Genomic DNA, 21931 nt, shown 5'->3' with positions numbered 1-21931 from the left:
GTGCGCAGTTAGCTGTCTAATGTGTGTGTGTGTCAGACTGCCACAAAACAGTGCTTCGTTCTCTAACTTGTGTGTGTGTGTGTGTGTGTGTGTGTGTGTGTGTGTGTGTGTGTGTGTGTGTGTGTGTGTGTGTGTGTGTGTGTGTGTGTGTGTGTGTGTGTGTGTGTGTGTGTGTGTGTGTGTGTGTGTGTGTGTGTGTGTGTGTGTGTGTGTGTGTGTGTGTGTGTGTGTGTGTGTGTGTGTGTGTGTGTGTGTGTGTGTGTGTGTGTGTGTGTGTGTGTGTGTGTGTGTGTGTGTGTGTGTGTGTGTGTGTGTGTGTGTGGGGGTGTGTGGTTGTGTGTGATGCTGAGTCCTCATGACAACTGGACCATCCACCAGTGGGTCTGGCCATTTGTTCGCCATCTCCATGATGACCAGGAGCTGAACATCTGGTGCCTGCTAGAACAAAAGGGTCAAAAGGGTCTTTTTCCATGTAAGAGGCCTCATTAAGTTGTGATGATTAAAAAAAAGAAAAAATATATATGTATCCACCTCTAGCAAAATGGTCCTCATCTTGCCTAGAATGAAAAGGCAGATTTTTTTTTTGTGTGATTTTCGTTTTTTTCATATTAGCACAGTTTGAATGTTGAAGGATTTCATTCCAACAGATTTTTTTATATTGATTTGGGTAAATTAAATGTATACATTTATAAGTCAAAGTAGGCTTTGGTAATTGTCTCCACCAGGCCGAAGGCATGGGGAGAGAGTATGTTTTGCACTCCGTCCGTCCGTGTGTGTGTCCGTCCTTCCTTCCGTCCGTTACCAGCTAATCTCCGGCACCGTTAACCCGGTCGATGCCAAACTTTGCACACACACTCCCTGGATGCCAACGATGAACCTCTGCCCCACATTTTCCAGAATGGCCTGTTATAGCGCCACCATGAGGCAGCTTTTCACATTTTTGCACACTCCTAGAGGCCAAGGACAAACCTTTGACCTGCATTTTCCGCATCTGCCTTTTATAGCGCCACCAGGAGGCCGACTTTTGTAAAACACATTTTTTTTGAACAAAATGCCTCAAATCATCCAATTGCCATCAAAGGCGTATGAAGAAATGGCAACCTTTTCACATTGGCCTATTATAGCGCCACCAGGAGGCCACAACCTGACCTGCCCTGGTGGAGACCTGTGCCCCAAGGGGCACTTTTTCTAATTACCATTATTATGGCCACTTGCATGTTGTATTTTCAAAGTTGCTACAGAGGCTGCATTCTTCCCTTGACAGCTACATGTGGGGGTGGTTTGGGTGATTAGTGAGTCATTATGGGTGGAGTTAAGTACCTATTGACACACCCACTTCTAGCCAGCTCTAGGTGTTGAAATGTTGTGAATATTCAAAGGGGCTTTTCTCAGCTTTGGGTAAAACGGCACAATCATTTTAAAATGGTCATATCTCCTTTCATATCATATGAAAGCTTACATTCTGTACTTTAATAATCTGTAAAAAAACTAAAATTTACTCTGGTCGAGTTGAGGGCCTTTCTGCTAGAGGCGGTCATATATATTATATATATATATATATATATATATATATATATATATTTAAAAAAAATTGTTCCCACCTCAGCTGCTGCTGGACTATGTTAAACTTCATCAACTTGTGTTTTCCCACAGTGGTTCCGATGTTTGACGGTCAGCTCCATTACCGGAGGAATGAAACAGCCAAGCCTGGAAACTCGACTGTTGAGAAACCTACGGTAAGGACTGTATATCGATGGTTATAGCTGGGTTTGGATTCTGCTCTGCTTCGCCACAGGGGTACCAATAAAAGTACGTTAGTCAAGGTCACTAGTTAACACCATGGAAGCCCGGGGCGGAGATCTCCGTCAAGTTCAAGTTCATGGTCAAGTGCCCGGGACGGAGATTGATGATATCAATCAGTTCAGAGTTCCGGGTCGGCTCGCCAGGTCTGGGTACCATCCGGTACCAGAACCATCCATGCAAGGGAATCCTTTCAGGATACAAAAAACCTGAACTGAAAGGCCAGGTGTCCAAATCAGTCTGTTTCAAAATCACTGTTGTACAATATCAAATAAAATATCAATTCATGAGTAAAGAACCTGATTTGATCAGGATCAAGTTCTTTATACACGTTTCTCACTAAACAAATCAATTTCTAGCATTGTTACGGCCCTTTAAACTTGGCTCAACCAAGGGCTAACATAAAAGGACACAAAGTCAGATCAAAAGTTTACAAAGATATTACACATTTATTTAAAATCCTGCATTGCAAAACAGGGACTGATGGACACCCAAAATAATACTTACGACCAGCCCATCTGAAACTTAACTAATAACAGCAACAAAAAGGGAACACAACTGTTCAGTTTGGGTGTTTGGGAGACAATGAGCTGCTGGCCACAGGTCCACTTATATAGCCTTCAACTAATCAAGAACAGCTGACTAAGGGTGTGGCAGCCAGAACTCTCAGGTGATTGACAGGTGAGGCACTTTAGACCAGCAGAGGTCAGCAAAGCCACAGGCACTACAACAGAACAAAGTGGCTCATAAAACCTCAATTTTTTCACTTAAAAAAGCGTACTATACTTTCCCATGTCCGTATAGGTCCAAAGTTCACATGTAGATGTTTTTGTGCATTTTGATCAAAGATCCTGGGAGGAGATGTATTTTAATTTATTTTCATATAATTCAAAATGGCGGGTGATCTAGAGGTCAGAGGTCAAAAGTAACAGCACGGAACTTGTTCGGCATGAGGAGACGCATATGTGTGTCGAGGTTTCATTGCCGACGGTCAAACGGTTCATGAGCTATGCGTGGTCAAAGTTTGCATTTTCAATATAGCGCCACCCTTTGGCCAATGGTTGTGGGCTTCGCATCCTCACCGTTTGGCATGGCCCTCTACCATATCTCCAGCCAGAACTGCTATTTTTGGCGGAAGAAAAGAAACTACAAATCCAATAAAGGACCAAGTCCTTTCAGGTCTGCTTGGAAAAAATCACAGAGCCCGAGGCTCGGCCCGGCCCGACTAATTATCGTGCATTTTGGGCCGGTTCCTTTGGGTCGGGTTCGGGCAGATATTGAGAACTCTAAAGTGTATACACATCCTTACTTAGATAGATATTCCACTGTTAGGTTCTTAAGCTTACGTAGGATTCATGATGACTATTTTTATGTTTTGATGTTTTTTTTGTTCTTGCTTACTGTAAATTGCTCTGGATTAAGAGCGTCTGCTAAATGCCTAAATTGTAGAACCAAAAACGAACTCTGCTGTGGCTACTGCATGGCTAAGTTACCATCTCAGCCTCTGGATATGTGGACTTCTACTTCTGCTAAACCTGGAACCTGGATGTCATCAAACTATGAATAAGTTATGTTCCAGGGCTTTTCTAACAGGCGGTGACATCCTTCAAAAAACAGTGGCTGCGTCTGAATTCATTCCCTATGCCCCATACTACTACTTTCCATCATTTTGTAATAGTGTCCGAATGTATAGTCAGCATTTTTGCACCCTAATGTAGTCTACTGAAGTATCCCACAATGGGAATCGGGATTGTAGGGAGCATCGCATGGTCACTAGACGAGTGGATCTACCCCATAATGCATTGCGCAGGCTCGCTCTTCAGCGCACATGCACGTGTATGTGTACGTGCACTGTATCTCCATGCATGCGATCCAAAAGTTGGCAAAAGTTGAAAAGTTGAATCGGCGAAAGAAAACTACATACTACTGTACTGTCATGGATGTAGACAGAGTCGAACCCAAGTGCAGAGTAAGGGCCGATTCATACTCCTATTTTACTGCTGTTTCGGCGCTGTAGTGCCGAAATGATTTCGGCTCGTCAAAAATATTCAGTAGCACCGAAGAGCCGACTTTAGGACGGTACCCGCCCCCCCGAACCTAACAACAAACAAGAATAGATGTTAAGTATTTAGTAAAGAATAAGGCAGATCTTACACTGAAGTAGTAGCCAGGAATCAGGCAATAGGGCATGCAAACCTCGCACCTTTGCTATGCTAGGGGGTGCGCCATTTTGATTGTGATGAGTCACTACTACTATACCTGGCTTAACGGATAGGCATACAGTGGTGGAAAAAGTACTCAATTGTTTTACTTAAGTAAAAGTACCAGTACTGCAATTTAGAACTACTCTGATACAAGTAAAAGTACGGAATTGAAAATGTACTTGAGTAAAAGTACAACAATATCGGCATCAAAATGTACTTAAAGTACTAAAAGTAAAAGTACTTATATTGCAGGGCCAGCAGACCACCATGGCCCATCACCATTACTTTTTTTAACCGATATTGATAACATCCTGCTTCTCAAGACCGATACCAATAACTGATAATAAATTCAAATATATATATATATATATAAAAGATTATAAAGATATAGGCTATTTGTAAATGTATATTAATCTGTGTAGTATTAGCACACCTGAAGGTAACAAATACTAGTAGTGGGCAAAGATGGATTTAACATAGCTTTGACTTAACAAAATACAGTATAATTTAATTATCATGACTATTAAAACAAAACCCAGAATAGTTCATGAACATATTTATTTTTTCAAGTCCTATGACACTGTTTCCCCCCAAGCAGAACTAAAAGCCTATGGGTGCTTTGTCACAATAAAATGGACAATAATAAATCCCATGTTGGCGAACTGAAAGAGCTCTAGCACTGTGCGCTAAACACTCAAACACCAACTTTATACACTTTTGTATTTCATATTGTATCACCCAGCGCATGGCGGTAGGAGAGGAATTAATTTGCGTTGAATATATTTATTGATTGATAATCATTATCGGCTAATGGGCTATTTTATGAAATTTGCGAGAATAACCTATTTTATCACAAAGGCTAAATACTAGTGATCGACCGATATGGTTTTTGGCCGATATATCCGATCACCGATTAGTGGACAATCAAAAAGCCCGATAGCCGATATTATGAGCCGATATGACAGTTTTACAGTAACATAAATTCCAACACAAGAATTCCTTTAAATTAATTGGAGAATATTTAAGTGCAAGAAGCACCAACATCGTTTCAGTAACACTTCCCCCCTCCATCAAATGCAGCTTTTTTTTTTTTATTCAAGTGCAAACATGTACTGTAGCAGCATATGGAACATAGTGCTGGGGGGGGGGGGGGGGGGGGGGGGTAGGTTAAGTGTGTGTGTGTGTGTGTGTGTGTGTGTGTGTGTGTGTGTGTGTGTGTGTGTGTGTGTGTGTGTGTGTGTGTGTGTGTGTGTGTGTGTGTGTGTGTGTGTGTGTGTGTGTGTGTGTGTGTGTGTGTGTGTGTGTGTGTGTGTGTGTGTGTGTGTGTGTGTGTGTGTGTGTGTGTGTGTGTGTGTGTGTGTGTGTGTGTGTGTGTGTGTGTGTCCAGAACCGCCCCAAAAAGGCCTCTGGACCCATGCCCAGCGTCCATATATGGAGCTGTTCTGACCTCACAGCACTCCATATTTGGACATGCCTGACACAGAAGACAGAACTCCACAAGCTGGCTGCATATACTCCCTATTTGGCCATGCCTTACAAAGAACTCCATATATGGGCATAAAAGGGAGACGGACATAATATCTGGGTGGGGCATTCATTTCCAACTTGCATCGTTCCAAGTAGGTCAGTGCCCAATGGGCTGTAGGCTGTAGAGGCCCTACGGGCACCGTTCTAGTTTATCAAAATTGGTGATCTACAAGCACACAGCACATTGCAGCATGACATGTTGAGAGCTTGTAGATCTGCTGCCCAAACTCTCCAAAGCCATGTGACCGTGTTGTTTTTACTCCACCACTGAAATTTGCCACTTTCAAGATCACTGGCCACTTTTTTAATGCATGTAGAATTTGTTTTTACCATCATTTTATAGCAATAAAAGACTATGTCTCAAAACACTGGCCAACAGTAAAATTATTGGCAACTAAATGAATATGAATTAGAGATTGCTCTGGGTGGGGTTTCTGCTCTATATGTAAAGTGTCTTGAGACAACTTTGTGATTTGACACTTTAATAAAATTCATTTGATCTACAAGCTCAACGCGGATGTTGCGTTCCTTGTAGATTGGCTATTTTTGGCTTATTTCCCCCAGGCCAGAATAGGCATAGCGGCAGTTCATGTGGTTAATGCTTTTGAGTTTTTATTGGATCCCCATATAGGGAACTAGTGTCCGAAATTGTCACTTCTATTGTCCACTACATATAAAGGGAGTACTGTCGGAAATCATCACTATTATCGTCCAGTAAGTCTGGATCCCCATATGGGGAGTAGGGAGTAGAGAAACGACCATATGCATTAGGACGCAGCCAGTAGGCCTATGTGACTGGAGTTTGAACTTTGACTTGCCTAGTTGTTACACCTGTTGTTATTCTGCTTTGACAATTTGTATATTCTTAAAAAGTTTGTTCGTTCAACCCATTTTTCCTCCAACTTTCATCTCTCCTCTTCGCTACTCCTCTACTCCTCTTGTCTCTAGCTCAAGAGCATGAGGATTACCCCAGGAGACTACATAGATGAAGCCAATTTGAGCCAGGGAGACTTTGACCTCACCTGGAATATTCCAGCATACGTTCTAGAGGAAAATACTTGGGTCGTCAATGATCTGGCGAGGTTCATGGGACAGCAAGGTAATGAACAAAACGATTCACTCTGGATTTATTGGGCTTATCTGAACGTTTCAGCACCACTGAATTAACTAGAAAATGTTGTCATTCTGTTTTATTCGCTATTTGTCATATGAAGAAGCATAAAGTCTCTTTCTGGTGGAAACCTCATATGTCGACTTATTACTTTTCAGGAGTCGAATAAAAAAATCTGGTCTCACCCAAACACGGTGAAATAGCACGGATTGACATTTCCATACATACACGCCTAGAAACAAAAAATCCTTACATATCCTCCCCATAGACAGTGATGGAGTCCCTACCGAACTTGAGCCACGAGAGCCACCACCAAGCAAGCTAAAACGAGCGAGTTTCCGTGGCGAGCGTTGCGCAGTTCGGTAAAGCCGACTCAGCCCCGTCCGAGTTGTAACCCAATAGCACAGAATCATAAATACCGGTATTGTCAAACCCAAGTTCAAACTCACCCAAAAAAACACAAAGTTTTAGGGATTTCTGCCCGGCAGCAACGTTTGTTATTCTAAAAATCACACCTGTGTGAAGTGAGGAGCGCTCTTATCATCGTACATCATGACGTAAGATAGACACTGTCTATTTGCTCAGACACTGCGGTAAAATTGTCCATTCATTGTCAATTGGAATTTCATGTTTGTGTAGGACAAAGTTTGTGAACACGGGGGGAAAAAAAGCGATTGTGTAACCCATTTTTTCACCGGGTGTCAATTGCCTAAGGTGTAATCCTGGGCGCTACTCTCTCTCTGCCAATTGGTAAGAGCCCCGAATTGAGCTCATGCTTCCTTCAATGCATGAGGACATTGAGGAGTGAGCAGGCCGCAAGCCTGTTACGATTATCAGGCTGTCCCAGTGGATTGTGGAGGCCATTCAGTTGGCCTACTCCAGTAAAGGCGTTTTGCCACCGTTGGGTTTGAGAGCGCACTCTACCCGGGGTGTAGCGGCATCCTGGGCACTCTATAAGGGTATTTCGGTGCAGGATGTGTACGGCGGCGATCTGGTCGTCGCCTTCGACCTTTGCTAGGTTTTACAATTTACGACGACAACATACGTTGAAGTACATGGTTCCTGCCAGACAGCAACGATATATGTCTACACTCTGCACGTCCTAGACTCTTCGCCCTTCTGACTTCCAAACTGTCGAATGAACTCCCCAAAGCAGTTAGAACTGCAGACTCACTCCCAATCGTCCACCGTAATCTGAATAATAACTAGAACTGCACTCTGTCGAGTGCCAACTTGCGTGTTGCACACAACCTACTAGTGCGCAAGCAGAGCGTGCAAGTACCCTCAAAATCATTTGATGGGTAAAAGGAATCTTTTTAGTTGATGTAATTAAGATAACTTTCAAGTTGGGATGGTACTAGTACACAAGTAGGCTATGTATGACCTAGTCGTGTGTAATCATCCTTAACCTTTTAAGCTAAAATAATTAAGACCGGGGACTTAAAATCGTTGTTTTAATTGATGGCCTTCATGCCCTGGCACTCAGCCTTTGTGCCCTCAAAACGTTGACCACACTAAAGGCCAAGTGGCTTTTTTCTTTCTTTTTTTTGTCTCTGATTAATGTACTGTTAAACTGATAACTATGCTGAGTATCTCAAATGCTGTGCTGTGAGTAGGATGGGCACTTATAAGCTTTTAAGCTTCAGCCCATGCCTTTTGATCACCTTCACGGAGCTGTTTCTTTTTTGCTGATGTAAACTCTGTACTCTGCACTAAACTAAACCTTAAAACTAAACCTTAAACCTTGCCCCTAAAAGGATGAAATTCCAGGCCTGGATGTTGATGGTGACGTAATTGTCTCCACCAGGCCGAAGGCATGGGGAGAGAGTATGTTTTGCACTCCGTCCGTGTGTCCGTGTGTCCGTGTGTCCTTCCGTCCGTCCGTTACCAGCTAATCTCCGGCACCGTTAACCCGGTCGATGCCAAACTTTGCACACACACTCCCTGGATGCCAACGATGAACCTCTGCCCCACATTTTCCAGAACGGCCTGTTATAGCGCCACCATGAGGCAGCTTTTCACATTTGTTACCTAAAACTGCACCGATCTGCGTGAAACGTTGCATGCACACTCCCTAGAGGCCAAGGACAAACCGTTGACCTGCATTTTCCGCATCTGCCTTTTATAGCGCCACCAGGAGGCCGACTTTTGTAAAACACATTTTTTGATATTACTCCTCCAGATTCTGTCCAAAAATCTCACAAATCGTTACACACTATCTCTATGGTCATGTGCTCAAGTCGAATCTGTCCCATATTTCATATTCCATCCTAATTGGCTATAATTAGCTTTCACAGTTTGCAAGATTGCCCCGTTTTGAACAAAAGCCTCAAATCATGAACGCAGCATGCAATTTACGTGAAATCTTTCACACATTTTCTTACTAGGCTGAGGAATATATACCACCCTTTTCACATTGACCTGTTATAGCGCCACCAACAGGTTGATTTTTGCAAAACACATTTTTGGAACAAAATGCCTCAAAAACATGTTTATATTAATCCTAAACATTTTGCCAAACATCTCACACAGTCCTATCCTCCTGGTGGAGACCTGTGCCCAGAAGGGCACTTTTTCTAGTTACGATATGTTTCAATATTGGTTGGGTAACAGGTAACCAATGTTCCCCAAACGTCCCACGCAGAACACAAGATATATTTGTGTATTGTAGTTGTGTTACCATTTGCCAAGTGGTTTGATTCTTTTGCGTTACTTTGCCTTAATTAATGATTATATCTGGTTTCAGTATTCAATTATGATATATTTTCTCTATTATAAGGTTATTTTTGCAGTCAGTTTGTATTGGCGGTGGGGATGGGGGGGGGGGGGGCGGGGGTCGCGCGACATGGCCAAAGCATTTCCGGGTGTCCCCAGTCAAAAAGGTTGAGAACCCCTGGCCTAATCCATAGTATAATGTATAATAATATAACCATCCCGTGGCGCGCGCTGCCTGCATGCCTCGGGATGCCCACCCATAGAAGGCAGGCAGAGACGGCCACAACTTTGTTGTAGTCTGGAAGTGTCATTCCAAAGCCCGATAGGGTTGCGTGCTCTATAGTCTAGGTTCTTTTATGTCTATATGTTGTGTTTCCCAAAAAAGGACATAGTGCCCGATTGGCTGCCATGCAGCCAATTAGGCAGCAGACAGGCTTCTGTGTGCGGCCTAGAGGGCATGTGCGCATGTGCGGCACTACAAGTCTTACACTAAACCTGTTTGAGAAATCCGGCCAATGTCTGTATGTATGTGTATGTAATCTGAAACCTATCTTAATTACATCTGAAACCTATCTTAATTACATCACCATCAACAGCCAGTTATAACCCGACATTGAAACATATCTTAAGTTATCTTATGTAAGTTATCTCATATCTTGTGTTTTGTAAACGCCATTGACAATGAAGGGAACATTTACATCATAATGTGCCATTTACGTCATATTGTTTGTTTGCACAGTTTGTTTTACATCACCATTACATCACCGAATCAACATGAGTAGACTTAATGTAGCTTTGTCTGTATGTTTGTGTACCTGTGTACGTGTACGTGTCCGTGCACAGGTGAGCATGGTTACCATGGTCACTGACATTACGTCAGACCACAGCTGATCAGGCTATATAAGACTTTGCACCACTCAGTTCACACGGGTGTGATTTTTATTTTATATTCTACTGTTTAGACTGATGATAGGTTCTTAGTTTACCTGGTTTACCTATGATCCTAGATTACTATCTCTATGCATGACTGTGGGTAGTGTGCTTCTGACTGTGGCTCTTGTTGTTGAGGGGCCCTCCTTTACAGGTTTAGTGTTTGTCTTGTCCAGCCAAACATTAAAAATGCCATTGACAATGGACAGAGTTTAATGTTTGTTTTGTCTCCAACACAAACATTGAATGCCATTAACACCCCGAACGTCTAGGGTTATTTAATCCATTAAATCAGCACCCAGTGATTTATAGCAGCGAAGCACATTTAGCGACGCACCAGGTGCTATCCCGAATGTAGCTGAAGTAGCTTGATGTAGCCAAAACACTCCCGAGGCGATCGACAACAACGGGAAGTATGATTAATTCTAACGCGACTAGCGACGGGACCGTGATGGGCCGTCTAACACATAATCTTTGGACGGAATGATTTAGATCAAGAGTTATTCACGTTTTAAGATTTTTGGTCTCATCTGCTAAAATGGGGGGGAACATTTTCGATGACGTCCCACCGGGAAATAACATTGAATGTTGCGCAACAGACACTCCCAGCCTGTGGAGTGAGATCGGTTTTGATATCAATAAATCTCTGTCCTTTTTATCAATCTCCGTTCTGAGCATCGGGCGTTACTAATTGATTGAACGGAGAACTCCGTCCTTGCCGCTCGGGGTGTTAACAATGAACAGAGTTTGTTTTGTCTGTCACTGAGCAAATCGGCATATGCATGACAGAGTAAACCCTCGGCCAATAAGGGACCACGATTCTTATAAATTGCTATTTGTTAAATTTATGTCATATGTGATGTTGGTAAAGCGCCCCTCACTTCACACGGGTGTGATCTTGTTCATCTACAGAGGCTGTTGACACCTTCATCAGATTCCTGGGCATGACGCCGGTAGAGAATACGGAAGAGGTCCAGGTGGAAAAAAATCCCCCAAAGGCAGAACCTCACAACCTGCTTCTGAGTGGTGGGTATTTGCATATAGATCACAGTTCTCACACAACTGATTTCAGTCATTTGGATTCCATACGATCAGTACCAGTCAGCATGTTGCGCAAATTTGATCAGTACATATGTCATAGTACATATGTATAGCATAGTATAGTATATATGTATAGTTTATATGTATAGTTTCATTATATAGATATTCCACTGTTACGTTATTAGCTTACGCATGTTTCATGATAAATGCTTTTTATATATGTGATGTATTCCCATGCTTTTTTTGTTCTTGCTTAATGTAAATCGCTCTGGATTAAGAGCGTCTGCTAAATGCCTAAATTGTACAATCATTTTAACAGCTTTTTCCATATTTGTTATTATTGGCTATTCAATAGCAGATGTACAAGCTCTCAACACTTCACTTTGTGCCACTCTTGTGCCACTCGTTTGAGAACGGCTGCTCATCTCTACTAGTGTTAATTTGGTTGACTAAGACTAAAAGACTAAGATTTTGATATTTAGTCAACGTATTTCAGATGACTGAAATGGGACTAAAACTAAATGGTGTGTTATTCTAAAGTCTAAGAATAAATCCGAATTTGCTGTCAAAATGAACACTGATTTCTACCTCAACTGCAGGTGCTTTTGCAGCACGTTATTTTGTCCTGATAAAAGCCAAATTCACTTGGGAGGAAGATGGTCACAAGATTGATTGGTCGATGAGGTCCAGTAACTTTCACTTCAGAGAGTCCTGGAGTGTACTGTCAAACACTGCAGATAAGTACAAAGACTACATCGAGTGGGATCAACCCAGATTCGCCAAATATACGGGTGTTCTACCCGTTCTGACCCCCGTACCCAGCTCCGGTGACACACTGCCTGGGCCAAGTGGTGGAAACAGCTTCCGGAATGGCAACAACAGGGGAGGAGGAGGGCAGAAACAGCTTCAGCCACACCTTTGATCACTGAAGAAAACCCCACCCAAGTTCTATCACACCTGCTCTGGACTGTTACCATTTTGTTTTTGTTGGCGATCAGCGATGGACTTTGCCGTACACACTGTGGCCACTGTTGGTGCTTCTGAATAATCTGACGAATCCAATGGAGCCACCATTTTAGAAGCCCCGTAGGAGGAGCGCTCGAAACTCAGGCAGAGTTGTGTAATTGTTATGATGACTTGAAAATGGTGGAATGGTGAGTTGTGCTGGAAATGTTTGTATTCTGCAAACTGTTAATAAATACTTCATTAATCAATCTATCAATTCTATGTTATGATGGACCTCACACATTGATCCATTTAAACTTCGAGAGCCGAACCCGTCATCTGACGGGTTAAGATTCTCGACCACAGAGAGGCAAACCCGTGAACTGGCGAGTTGTCTGTGTTCTGTTAGATTTAGTAAGGTCCACGAGGTCCAGTGAGGTCCTATGCTGCAGTGGGAAAACACGTGACCCCCGAAACACGTGATCTTTGTCTATAAATAGGACCTGGATTGCTCACTTCCTTCGTGGGGTAGATGAGAAGTGGATGTCTAAGTGTTTTGCAAGTTGCCAGTTTGAAGTTGATCAGTGACTGAGTACTAGTAGCTTTTAGTTTGTAGCATTTAGTTAGTTTGTAGCCTTTAGTTAGTAATAGCCTGAAGTAGTAGTAATGGTAGTATTAGTTTAGTTTTAGTAGTATTATTATAGTTAAATTAGTTTAGTCGCCCGTAGTCTCTTTAGGTTAGGGTAGTTTAGTTTTAGATCGATAGTTCAGTTGTTAGTTTGTGTATTAGTTTAGTCAGATACATTTTACTGTTTATTCATTTGTGTGTTAGTCTAGTTTAGTGTTTGTCCGTCTAGTTTAGTGTTTAGTGTAGAGTCTTGTGTTTTCTTTGTCATGCCGCCAAAGAAACCGAGACCGGCGCCGAGACGCAAGCGTCCTACTCCTGCCCCCGGGCAGACAAGGCTTGATGAACATTTAGTTCTTCGTCGAGCGTTGCAGAACAAAGCTGGGGACATGACCAACTCGGATTTCTCTGCCGAGGAGGAGAAGGCAGAGGAGAAACCCGTTCCGATCCCCGTACCCAGCTCCGAGGAGAAACCCGTTCCGATCCCCGTACCCAGCTTCGAGGAGAAGACTGTTCCGATCCCCGTACCCAGCTCTGTGGAGAAGACCGTTCTGACCACCGTACCCAGCTCTGAGGAGAAGACGGTTCCGATCCCCGTACCCAGCTCCGATGACCCACTGCCTGGGCCAAGTGGGGTCCCACGCCCCGTAGGAGGAGCGCTCGAAACTCAGGCAGAGTTGTGTCCCATGTCCCGGTGGAAGAGAGTGGTTCTCAGCATTCCTCGAGCGAGGACTCCGGAGACGATTGGCTGCCAACTCGTGAGGATTATGAGCTTTTTCCTGACGACCTCTTCTGTAGTAAGTCTCTATAATAAAATAATATAATATACTGTAATTATTCCTTGATTATCAAATGACATAGCATATCCTGTTTTTTATTGTAGAGGCTACATTTGTATCGCGTACATGTCTATACATTTGGGGATATAGTTGTGTTGGGATCACGTCCCTTTTCCACCGTGGCCAGTCAACATAAATGGTCAAAATGACGCAGCATATCGTATGGTTTTTATTGTAGAGGCTACATTTGTATCGCCTACATGTCAAAACTAATACTACGCAAACATCAAATCATCATCATGGTGATTTGTGTTACTCTGTACTCTGGACTTATTTGCATAGCATTTATTTGATTGTTGACAACGTGGCTCGTTGTCACCTCAAATAATTAGGAATTATTTTAGTGTAACAAAATGGCGGAGGAGGGGAGTCACAAAATGGTATAAATATAATGTTCCATGGATTGTAAATAAATTCACTACTCAAGCAGAAGGGATGGGGTGGGGTGGGGTGGCAATGTACACTGTATGTTTTTGAGTTTAGGTGACTCAAATGTAGCCAACCCTGTTTTAGGTTACATTAAATTAATCTATTGCGTGTTACTGCATACTGTTAGTAGTTGGATGATGATTATTATTTATTTCCATTTATTTATTTTATATAGATGCAGAGGGTGAGGATGAGCAGCAGATGGTGAAGGTGTTGGATGCTTATGAAGCTGCTTTGGCGGAAGGTAAAATAACTTGACAAAACAACAATGATGATCCACATAATAGAACTATATTAACCAACAAGTCCTCTACCACTAAATCTAATCTCTACTATAATAAACACACAGAGGAAACGTCACCACAGGCGCCGTGCGTAATGTGCGTAACCTGCACAGTGCGCACACACACACACAGTCTTTTGGGCAGCTGTTATGGCGGCTGATTGGGGCGCGGACGTGCGGTTGGTGATGAATTTATCAAATTAAACTCTTCTTGAACTCTTCATTTGGTCTTTGTAAAATACAAAAAGTAACAGTAAGAATGACACATTTAAAAACCATAAACCAGACTGTAATTATCACTTCACGTAAAATATCCCCTAGCTAATGGCATATCCATCAGACATCAGTCACGGTGTTGAACATAAACCGAATGAACCCCCGGCGGCCGGCGCTAATCGCCTATCTATAATATACAATCAGCATTCACTTTACTTTCTGCTCCTATAACCTAATAATAATAACCATCTTATTTACTAACCATCGATTTTATAATCCAGCATTTAGCCTGCTTGAGGTGCTGAAGATCCGAGTCCTACGAGTAGGGATGGAGCCCGAAAATCGGGTCCATTACAAACCCGGTTCGGCATTTATGGATCACATGTTATCGGGTATAGCCGCAGCAGCTGATGTCATGGACCACTCGCTATATAATAAGGGGCAGGCGCGTAGCGTGGAATAAATGATTGACGGGGGGTTGTAGCACATCTTGATAAGGGCCGATTCATACTCCTATTTTAGAGCCGAATAAAAGTCGGTTCAGCGCTGTAGAGCCTACAATGTGACGTCATTTGAGGTTCGGGGGGGCGGGTACCGTCCTAAAGTCTGCTCTTCGGTGCTACTGAAAATTTCTGACGAGCCGAAATCATTTCGGCACTACAGCGCCGAAACAGTGGTAAAATAGGAGTATGAATCCTATGTGTGAACGGTTTTGCCAACGTGCTAATGGGGGACAATTTAAAACAAAGGCGGCTTACATGCTGTAGTTTGCTACCAACAGAAATTTGCATGCACAAGGGCTGCCAAAGTACGTAGGCTATATAATAATGTAGCACAGTTGTTAACTTAATTAGTAGCCTACATGCACGAAAGGGAACATTTCGACAATGAATAGGCATCTGTCAATAATGCATTGTATTGGGCTGGGCCATGGCTCAATGGTCCAGGCACCTTGGCTGATAATCCAGTCTGGCAGTGTGCCGCGGGCAGTGTTAGGTAACTAACACTACGTAACTTAATATATTACGTAATGTATGAGGTTTACACCAGACAGAGACGATATTATAATCATTAAAGTATTCACATCTATAAACAAACTACAAGTGTGCCACCAACAATAAGTGCCACCATCAGAAATGGAAGCATACAGTATTTAATATGTAGAGTAAACAAAAATGTGCCATTGGTACCGAGGCCTATCGGCTGTTTTCTCTGTCATCTCAAACCCCTAAACGTTATTTCTAAATGTCTAACCCTGAACCTAATCCCAGAGCTTTAGTAATAGCAATACAAAAACAGGGGGAGGTGGAATTTTTAGTGCGGATTAGCTGTCTTAAATTTGCTATAAACACAACATAAGATGTCTGTGGAATTTTAAACAAGTCATATTGTAGAGCTATTGAAATAGTTGGTATAAATATTGAGATGTCCATATCGCACATCCCCAGAATTTGCAAGTAAAGTAAAACAAAGTAAGTGGACATGACCTTTGGGCAAGTAGAACTTGACCTGTAATTGTCTGACGGACACACGACACACACCCTGTGACCACCAACCTGGTAGGTGTGAGGCCAGGGTGTGCCCATAGTGCCGATGCCACCCTGGGACAGCTGCACCCTGCCGGGGTCTTCCTGACAAGATTGGTAGAATGCCATGAGTGTGGGCGAGATGCAGGGTCGCTGCGTCTGGTGGCAAAAGGAAGAGGAAACCAAAATCAGGAGTCATCAATATGTCCGTACACAGATATCCGTGGCAAAGACTTGGTCGTGTCCATGGCAAATGTTTCATTTTACATACCATGATGATGTTTTTTATTTTGATCATATTTCCCAATTTAGTCAGGAACACTCACGTCAAAGTAGATTTAACCATTTTTTTAAACAAATGGAATACAGTCAAGAGACTTGGCGTAAAAGGGCTCCGCGTTAGACATTCCCTGCATTTTGTACACGCATGCTTGCTATAGAAAAATCAGGAACTTCAAGCAAAATCTCCATACAATACAATAGTACAATAGCAAGCCAATACATTGCTAAAAATAATCAGTGACCTGCATATTGAAAGGAAGTAGCTCATAATTTAAAGGAAACTTGGGCTGTCAAGGGTTGGAATTGCAACTCTAGATTCCATATATATCTAAAGCTGTTTACGGCTAGTCAAGGACCCTCAAATGAAGATGTATTTGTCCACCTTGGTGCTCATATAGTATAATACATAATCAACATACCTCTGTGATGCTGATGGACACAGCTCTGAGTCCCTTTGATGTCTCTTCGGAAAGGTATTCAGTGTCCGGAAACTGCTGTTTACGCCACCGACTTGTCCTCGGTAGGGGTTCATGGGAACCTGGATCCAAAAATCTATGGACAAAGGAAAATATGTATATAATACTTAATACACGGAATGTATTGACAGAAAGTAGCTCATAACATGTCTACAGTGGATTTTTTTTCCAACAATGTATTTATTGATTTTCCTTTTTCCACACAAATGACAATACAAATATACAAAAAACAATGAACATTACAAGACATTTACTCATATAAAGAAAGCAAAACAACAATAACACAAAAAAAGAAAAACAGCACTACTCCTCTTCAGCTTCATCCAAATTACTCAAAGAAAACAAAACAATGGCAAAAAAAAGAAACGACAACAGCACTACTCCTCTTCAGCTTCATCCATTCAATGTGACAAATTATTGTTCTTAATATATCTATATAAAACGGCCCACACATCCTGAAACATTTCTTGTTTGTCCTTAAGAATGTATGTAATCTTTTCCAAAGGTAAACCTAAAGACAATTCCCTGAACCACTGTGTAATACTTGGTTTGTCTGGCCTCTTCCAGGTCAATGCTATCACTCTCTTTGACAACTAAAGTCTCTGTAATGTTTATGTTGTACTATTACTAAAAGCGATCTAAAATAAATGTATTTAAGATCATTAAAAGCCGGGCCGGGGCTGTTGCCTTTCACTCTTCCAGTCACTGAAGTGTAGCCTAATGGCCATTAGCCACTAGTGGTGTTGTTCACCAACAATGAACGTGGTGGCAATAAATGTTTGATTTTCTTTTACACACCCATTATAATGTTATTTTGATCATAACACCCACTTTAATACTGAATAATATGTACGACAATTATTTACTATGACACTATAAATGGCACATTAGGAGTCCACAAGTAGTCTAGTAGTGCTTCTCAAATGTTTTATTTGCAAAGACATGGGTCCATTTGGTTCCATTCGAACACTACACATTTGTTATGGTCAGGGCTATCTATTCATGTGTTTCTGGTAATATTTTTGTCCACTAATTTAGTCATTTTGTATGTCCGTGGCAAAAATGGAATTTTGACAAATGTCCACCACAATTAAGCCAATGTGGAATGTATGGTATGTGTTATCACAGGCAAAAACGTTGATCAAAGTAATAATTCTTCCACATTCTCTAATTGTATAGACTTCTTGTAAATTCAGTAATGCAGATGTTTAACAACAATTTAACTCTTGAGAGTGTAAAATTAAACTGGGCCAAATCAACCACGTCCATTTGGTTTCATTTTACACTCAAGAGTTAAAGATCTACATATATGGGTCCATTTGGTTACTTACTCTCCATTTAGCTGGGGACCACTGGAAATTATATTGGTGCTGTGTTCAAGGCAAACTAATAAGCTCACTGTTTTGTTGTTCATTTCACATTCTGCTGGACATGTGAACATTGGATAAAACGTGTTAAAGGTAGAGTGCATCTGCTGAATCGTGCCGATAAAGTATAGTAGACAATCATACACATTCCAGTAAAAACTGCTAGTTCTGAAACACACGCGCATGAGACTGTAGTCATGATCGTCCGGCAGCCGACAAGCTTCTTTTGTTTAAATTGGGAAATTTGGTATATAGTCTTTTTTTTTATTGACCTAAAATATTGTCTATATACATACATTCATGAATCCACTTGCTGACCGGCTGTATTGGGCAAATCTTTTTATAGGGATTGCTTGCAGGGACAAATAGTTTTCATAATCCTCATGGGGGCCCGTGCCGTGTTCAAGGTAACATTCATACTTGCATTGAAGAGGAGACCACAACTCCAGATTTAACAATGCAATCAATTTACAATTTAGGAATTTAGCAGACACCCATAGTGATTTACATTAAGCAAGAACAAAAAGCATGGCAATACATCATATACAAAGTAGTTATCAGAGAGAGAGAGAGAGAGAGATCCCTCTGACAAGGTAGCGTTCGTTGTTCAGTCTGGCATATGTTGAAATTGAAACTAAGCAGCTAACTAATTCAAACATAACCAATGTGATGCATCCCTTAAAAACATGGGTTGTAGTTATAGGGTTAAGTTTCTTCTTTGTTCGTTTTCCTTGGCCTGTCTCTCTAATTCATTTGTATGTCTTTCTCTGTCTCAGATCGAGGAAGTGTTCTGGAGAATCACCCTTAAAGCGCTGCAGTACACATTCCTGGGGAAGTTGAACCAATACACCCAAGAAGGGAGCTGTAGGGAAGAAACTTGACGAGACACTTCTTGGGGTCTTAAATAAGGTAAGTACTTGAAGTATTGTAGGAAGGTATCAGCAAGAATGAAAGGGAAGGTGTGCAGGACGATGGTGAGACAGCTATGTTGTATGGTTCATTGGTTTAGACCAGTGTTTATTTCGTTGACTAAAACTAAGATGGAAAATGTTCGTCGACTACCTTTTTCCACTGACGGAACTAAATGAAAACTAAGCTATGATGACTAAAACTAAGAGTAAATATATTGACAATTTTGTCAACAAATAAAAACTAGACAAATGTTAGGAATGGACTAGTGGACAAGAGACCCAGTTTAAGTCATTTTACGCTTGGTTGTATGGGGTGCATCAAAATTCAATGCAAAAAATTTAACAACAAATTATCAATCTGTTCTTTTGGAATTTTGTTCCAATGGCTATAGAAATGATCTTTGCAAAGTTTGGGGAAAATTCATTCAGATTTACAGGTCCAACGCAGCATGTGAAATGTAGGTAAAATGCCAAAAAGTGCCATTTTCGGTGCTTTTATAACTCCCATTTTCTATTAACATGACATGTCAATTTATCAAAAATACAACAAATAGTTTTTGAGAAGATGTTATTGGAAAGAGCAAAATGTGTTTATTTAACAATAACCATTACATTGTCTTGTGATCCAAGATGGCATCCGAAAGTGCACGTCGCTCATCAGCTGGCACCTTGGTGCTGAAGAGTGCCAGGGGCAGCATGTCAGGAGTCAGGTACCAGAGGTGCCTCTGCAGTGCTTTCATGGCTGATGTTGCAATGCCCTCATCAACAGACTTGTAAGTGTGCAGGTTGTGATAGAGTGTGAGGTCATTCCATGCAGCATCTACGGCCGTGTCACAGGTCCGCCACCATGTTGCGTAGATGTGCGTAATGAAGTTGGCAAACGTCCAAATCTTCTGCACCTGCTGCCGTGTGGTGGTGGTGCCCTGGGGAAGCAAGCTGATATGCCGCTCCAGCATAGCCAACTTGAGAGTGTAGAGTAACTTGGCCATCCAGCATGCCTTGTGCAGCGCTCCCGGTCTTTGGAAGTTTACTGGAGTCTGTGCTGCATCATCTGCACCCAGATAGACAAGACACAGCTGCACAAACTCGTGGTAGTCACCTCGCTTGTAGTCTATCATTGCCGCAGCACATGCAGTGAGTTCAGCACGTAACCTGCCCAGGAACGGTTGTTCGGCGTTGGCAGTAATGCAGCGGTACAATGGGTCACTGTATTTGTGCGGCAATCCTGCAGATGCCTAAACAAGGTAACCTCTGGTGAGCGTGAGGACTCCACCTTGAGGCCAGTGAAAATGTGGCTGAGGATCACCTCACCAATGTTATGCTGGCACCGGGCCAGAGCAGTGGTCTACCAAGTGAGAGCTGGATGGCAATGCAGGCTGCTGTGAGATGGCCTGTGTTTGATGCAGTGTTGTCAAATGCCATGTTGACAATCTGGTCGGCACAGCACCACTCCTGCAGTAGCTTACATGTCAGCCTGGCAATGATCTCTACACACGCCTCGTCTTTACCCTTTGTATATGCTGGCACGCCAAGCAATTTCAGCTGCTCTGCATCTCCAACCACCACTGTCAAACGCTCCTCCAACTGGCGCACATTGCTTAGCGTCGGTGTCAACTTGCCGTCCCAGTGCAGCGTGCACATAGGAGGTGGTGTCCACTGCTTGTGGTGTTCTTTATTGACAGCCTCCAGCACTTTGCGCTGTGATCGATCTACTGTTGTGTATGATGCTGAAATCATTTCACAATTACTGCCTGACTCTGTGATCAGGGCGCACATGAAGGCAGCCTGCTGCTGCATTGGTGTGATCTTCAACCGTGTAGCCAGTGACATAAGACTCGGCTGTAGATGCTGCATGGAATGACCTCACACTCTACCACAACCTGCACACTTGCTTACAAGTCTGTTGACGAGGGAATTGCAATATCAGCCATGAAAGCACTGGAGAGGCACCTCTGGTACCTGACTGCTGAGATGCTGCCCCTGGCACTCTTCAACACCAACGTACCAGCTGAAGAGTGACGTGTACTTGCGGATGCCATCTTGGATAACAAGCCGGATGATCTTCCCATGCTAACAGCAGCGCTTTGGCACTGGTGCAAGCCAAAGTTTCCAGTCCTCTCGCCGACCACCAGGCTGTCCGACATTGCCAACCCAGACTGCTGGTTCGGTATACACCGGCTGCAGATCGATCCAGCATTTATCTCACTCGATGTAGAGGATTGGGCTACCAGAGGATTAGGCTATCATTCCAGGCAGGTGTGGTGACTGGTGAATGTGTGTGCTATCAACGTTGTCAATGCAGTTGTCACTGCGCCGAGCATGGGGTCAAACTCTCACAACAGTTTGTGGCAGCAGTGAAGAGTGAGCAAGATCTGCAGAGGTCCTGCAAGCAGTTGAGCATTATCGCTGTGAGCAGCCCAATCTTCGCTGCTGCAAGCGCCAGTTGAACATGAACACAGTGAAGGACTAAGGGCCGATTCATACTCCTATTTTACTGCTGTTTCGGCGCTGTAGTGCCGAAATGATTTCGGCTCGTCAGAAATTTTCAGTAGCACCGAAGAGCCGACTTTAGGACGGTACCCGCCCCCCCGAACCTCAAATGACGTCACATTGTAGGCTCTACAGCGCTGAACCGACTTTTATTCGGCTCTAAAATAGGAGTATGAATCGGCCCTTAGACTCCATTTTCAAACATTTTTCAGTG

General features: G+C 42.7%; 1 protein-coding gene across 1 annotated transcript; it reads left to right on the top strand.

Annotated features, from left to right (window-relative positions):
* Positions 1–362: 362 nt before the first annotated feature.
* LOC306928571 (uncharacterized protein) lies at positions 363–12523 on the top strand. The gene is made up of 5 exons (XM_079508800.1): positions 363–472; positions 1654–1736; positions 6480–6630; positions 11200–11313; positions 11928–12523. Exons 2-5 carry the CDS (start codon positions 1662–1664, stop codon positions 12248–12250), a joined length of 663 nt encoding a protein of 220 aa, XP_079364926.1. The 5' UTR covers positions 363–472; positions 1654–1661; the 3' UTR covers positions 12251–12523.
* The last annotated feature ends 9408 nt before the right edge of the window (positions 12524–21931 follow it).

The sequence above is a fragment of the Electrona antarctica genome (assembly GCF_951216825.1).
Source record: "Electrona antarctica genome assembly, chromosome: 8".
In the NCBI taxonomy this organism is placed as follows: domain Eukaryota; kingdom Metazoa; phylum Chordata; class Actinopteri; order Myctophiformes; family Myctophidae; genus Electrona; species Electrona antarctica.
The sequence above is the reverse complement of the archived record's forward strand: the minus strand, read 5'-3'. Positions and strand labels throughout refer to the sequence as shown.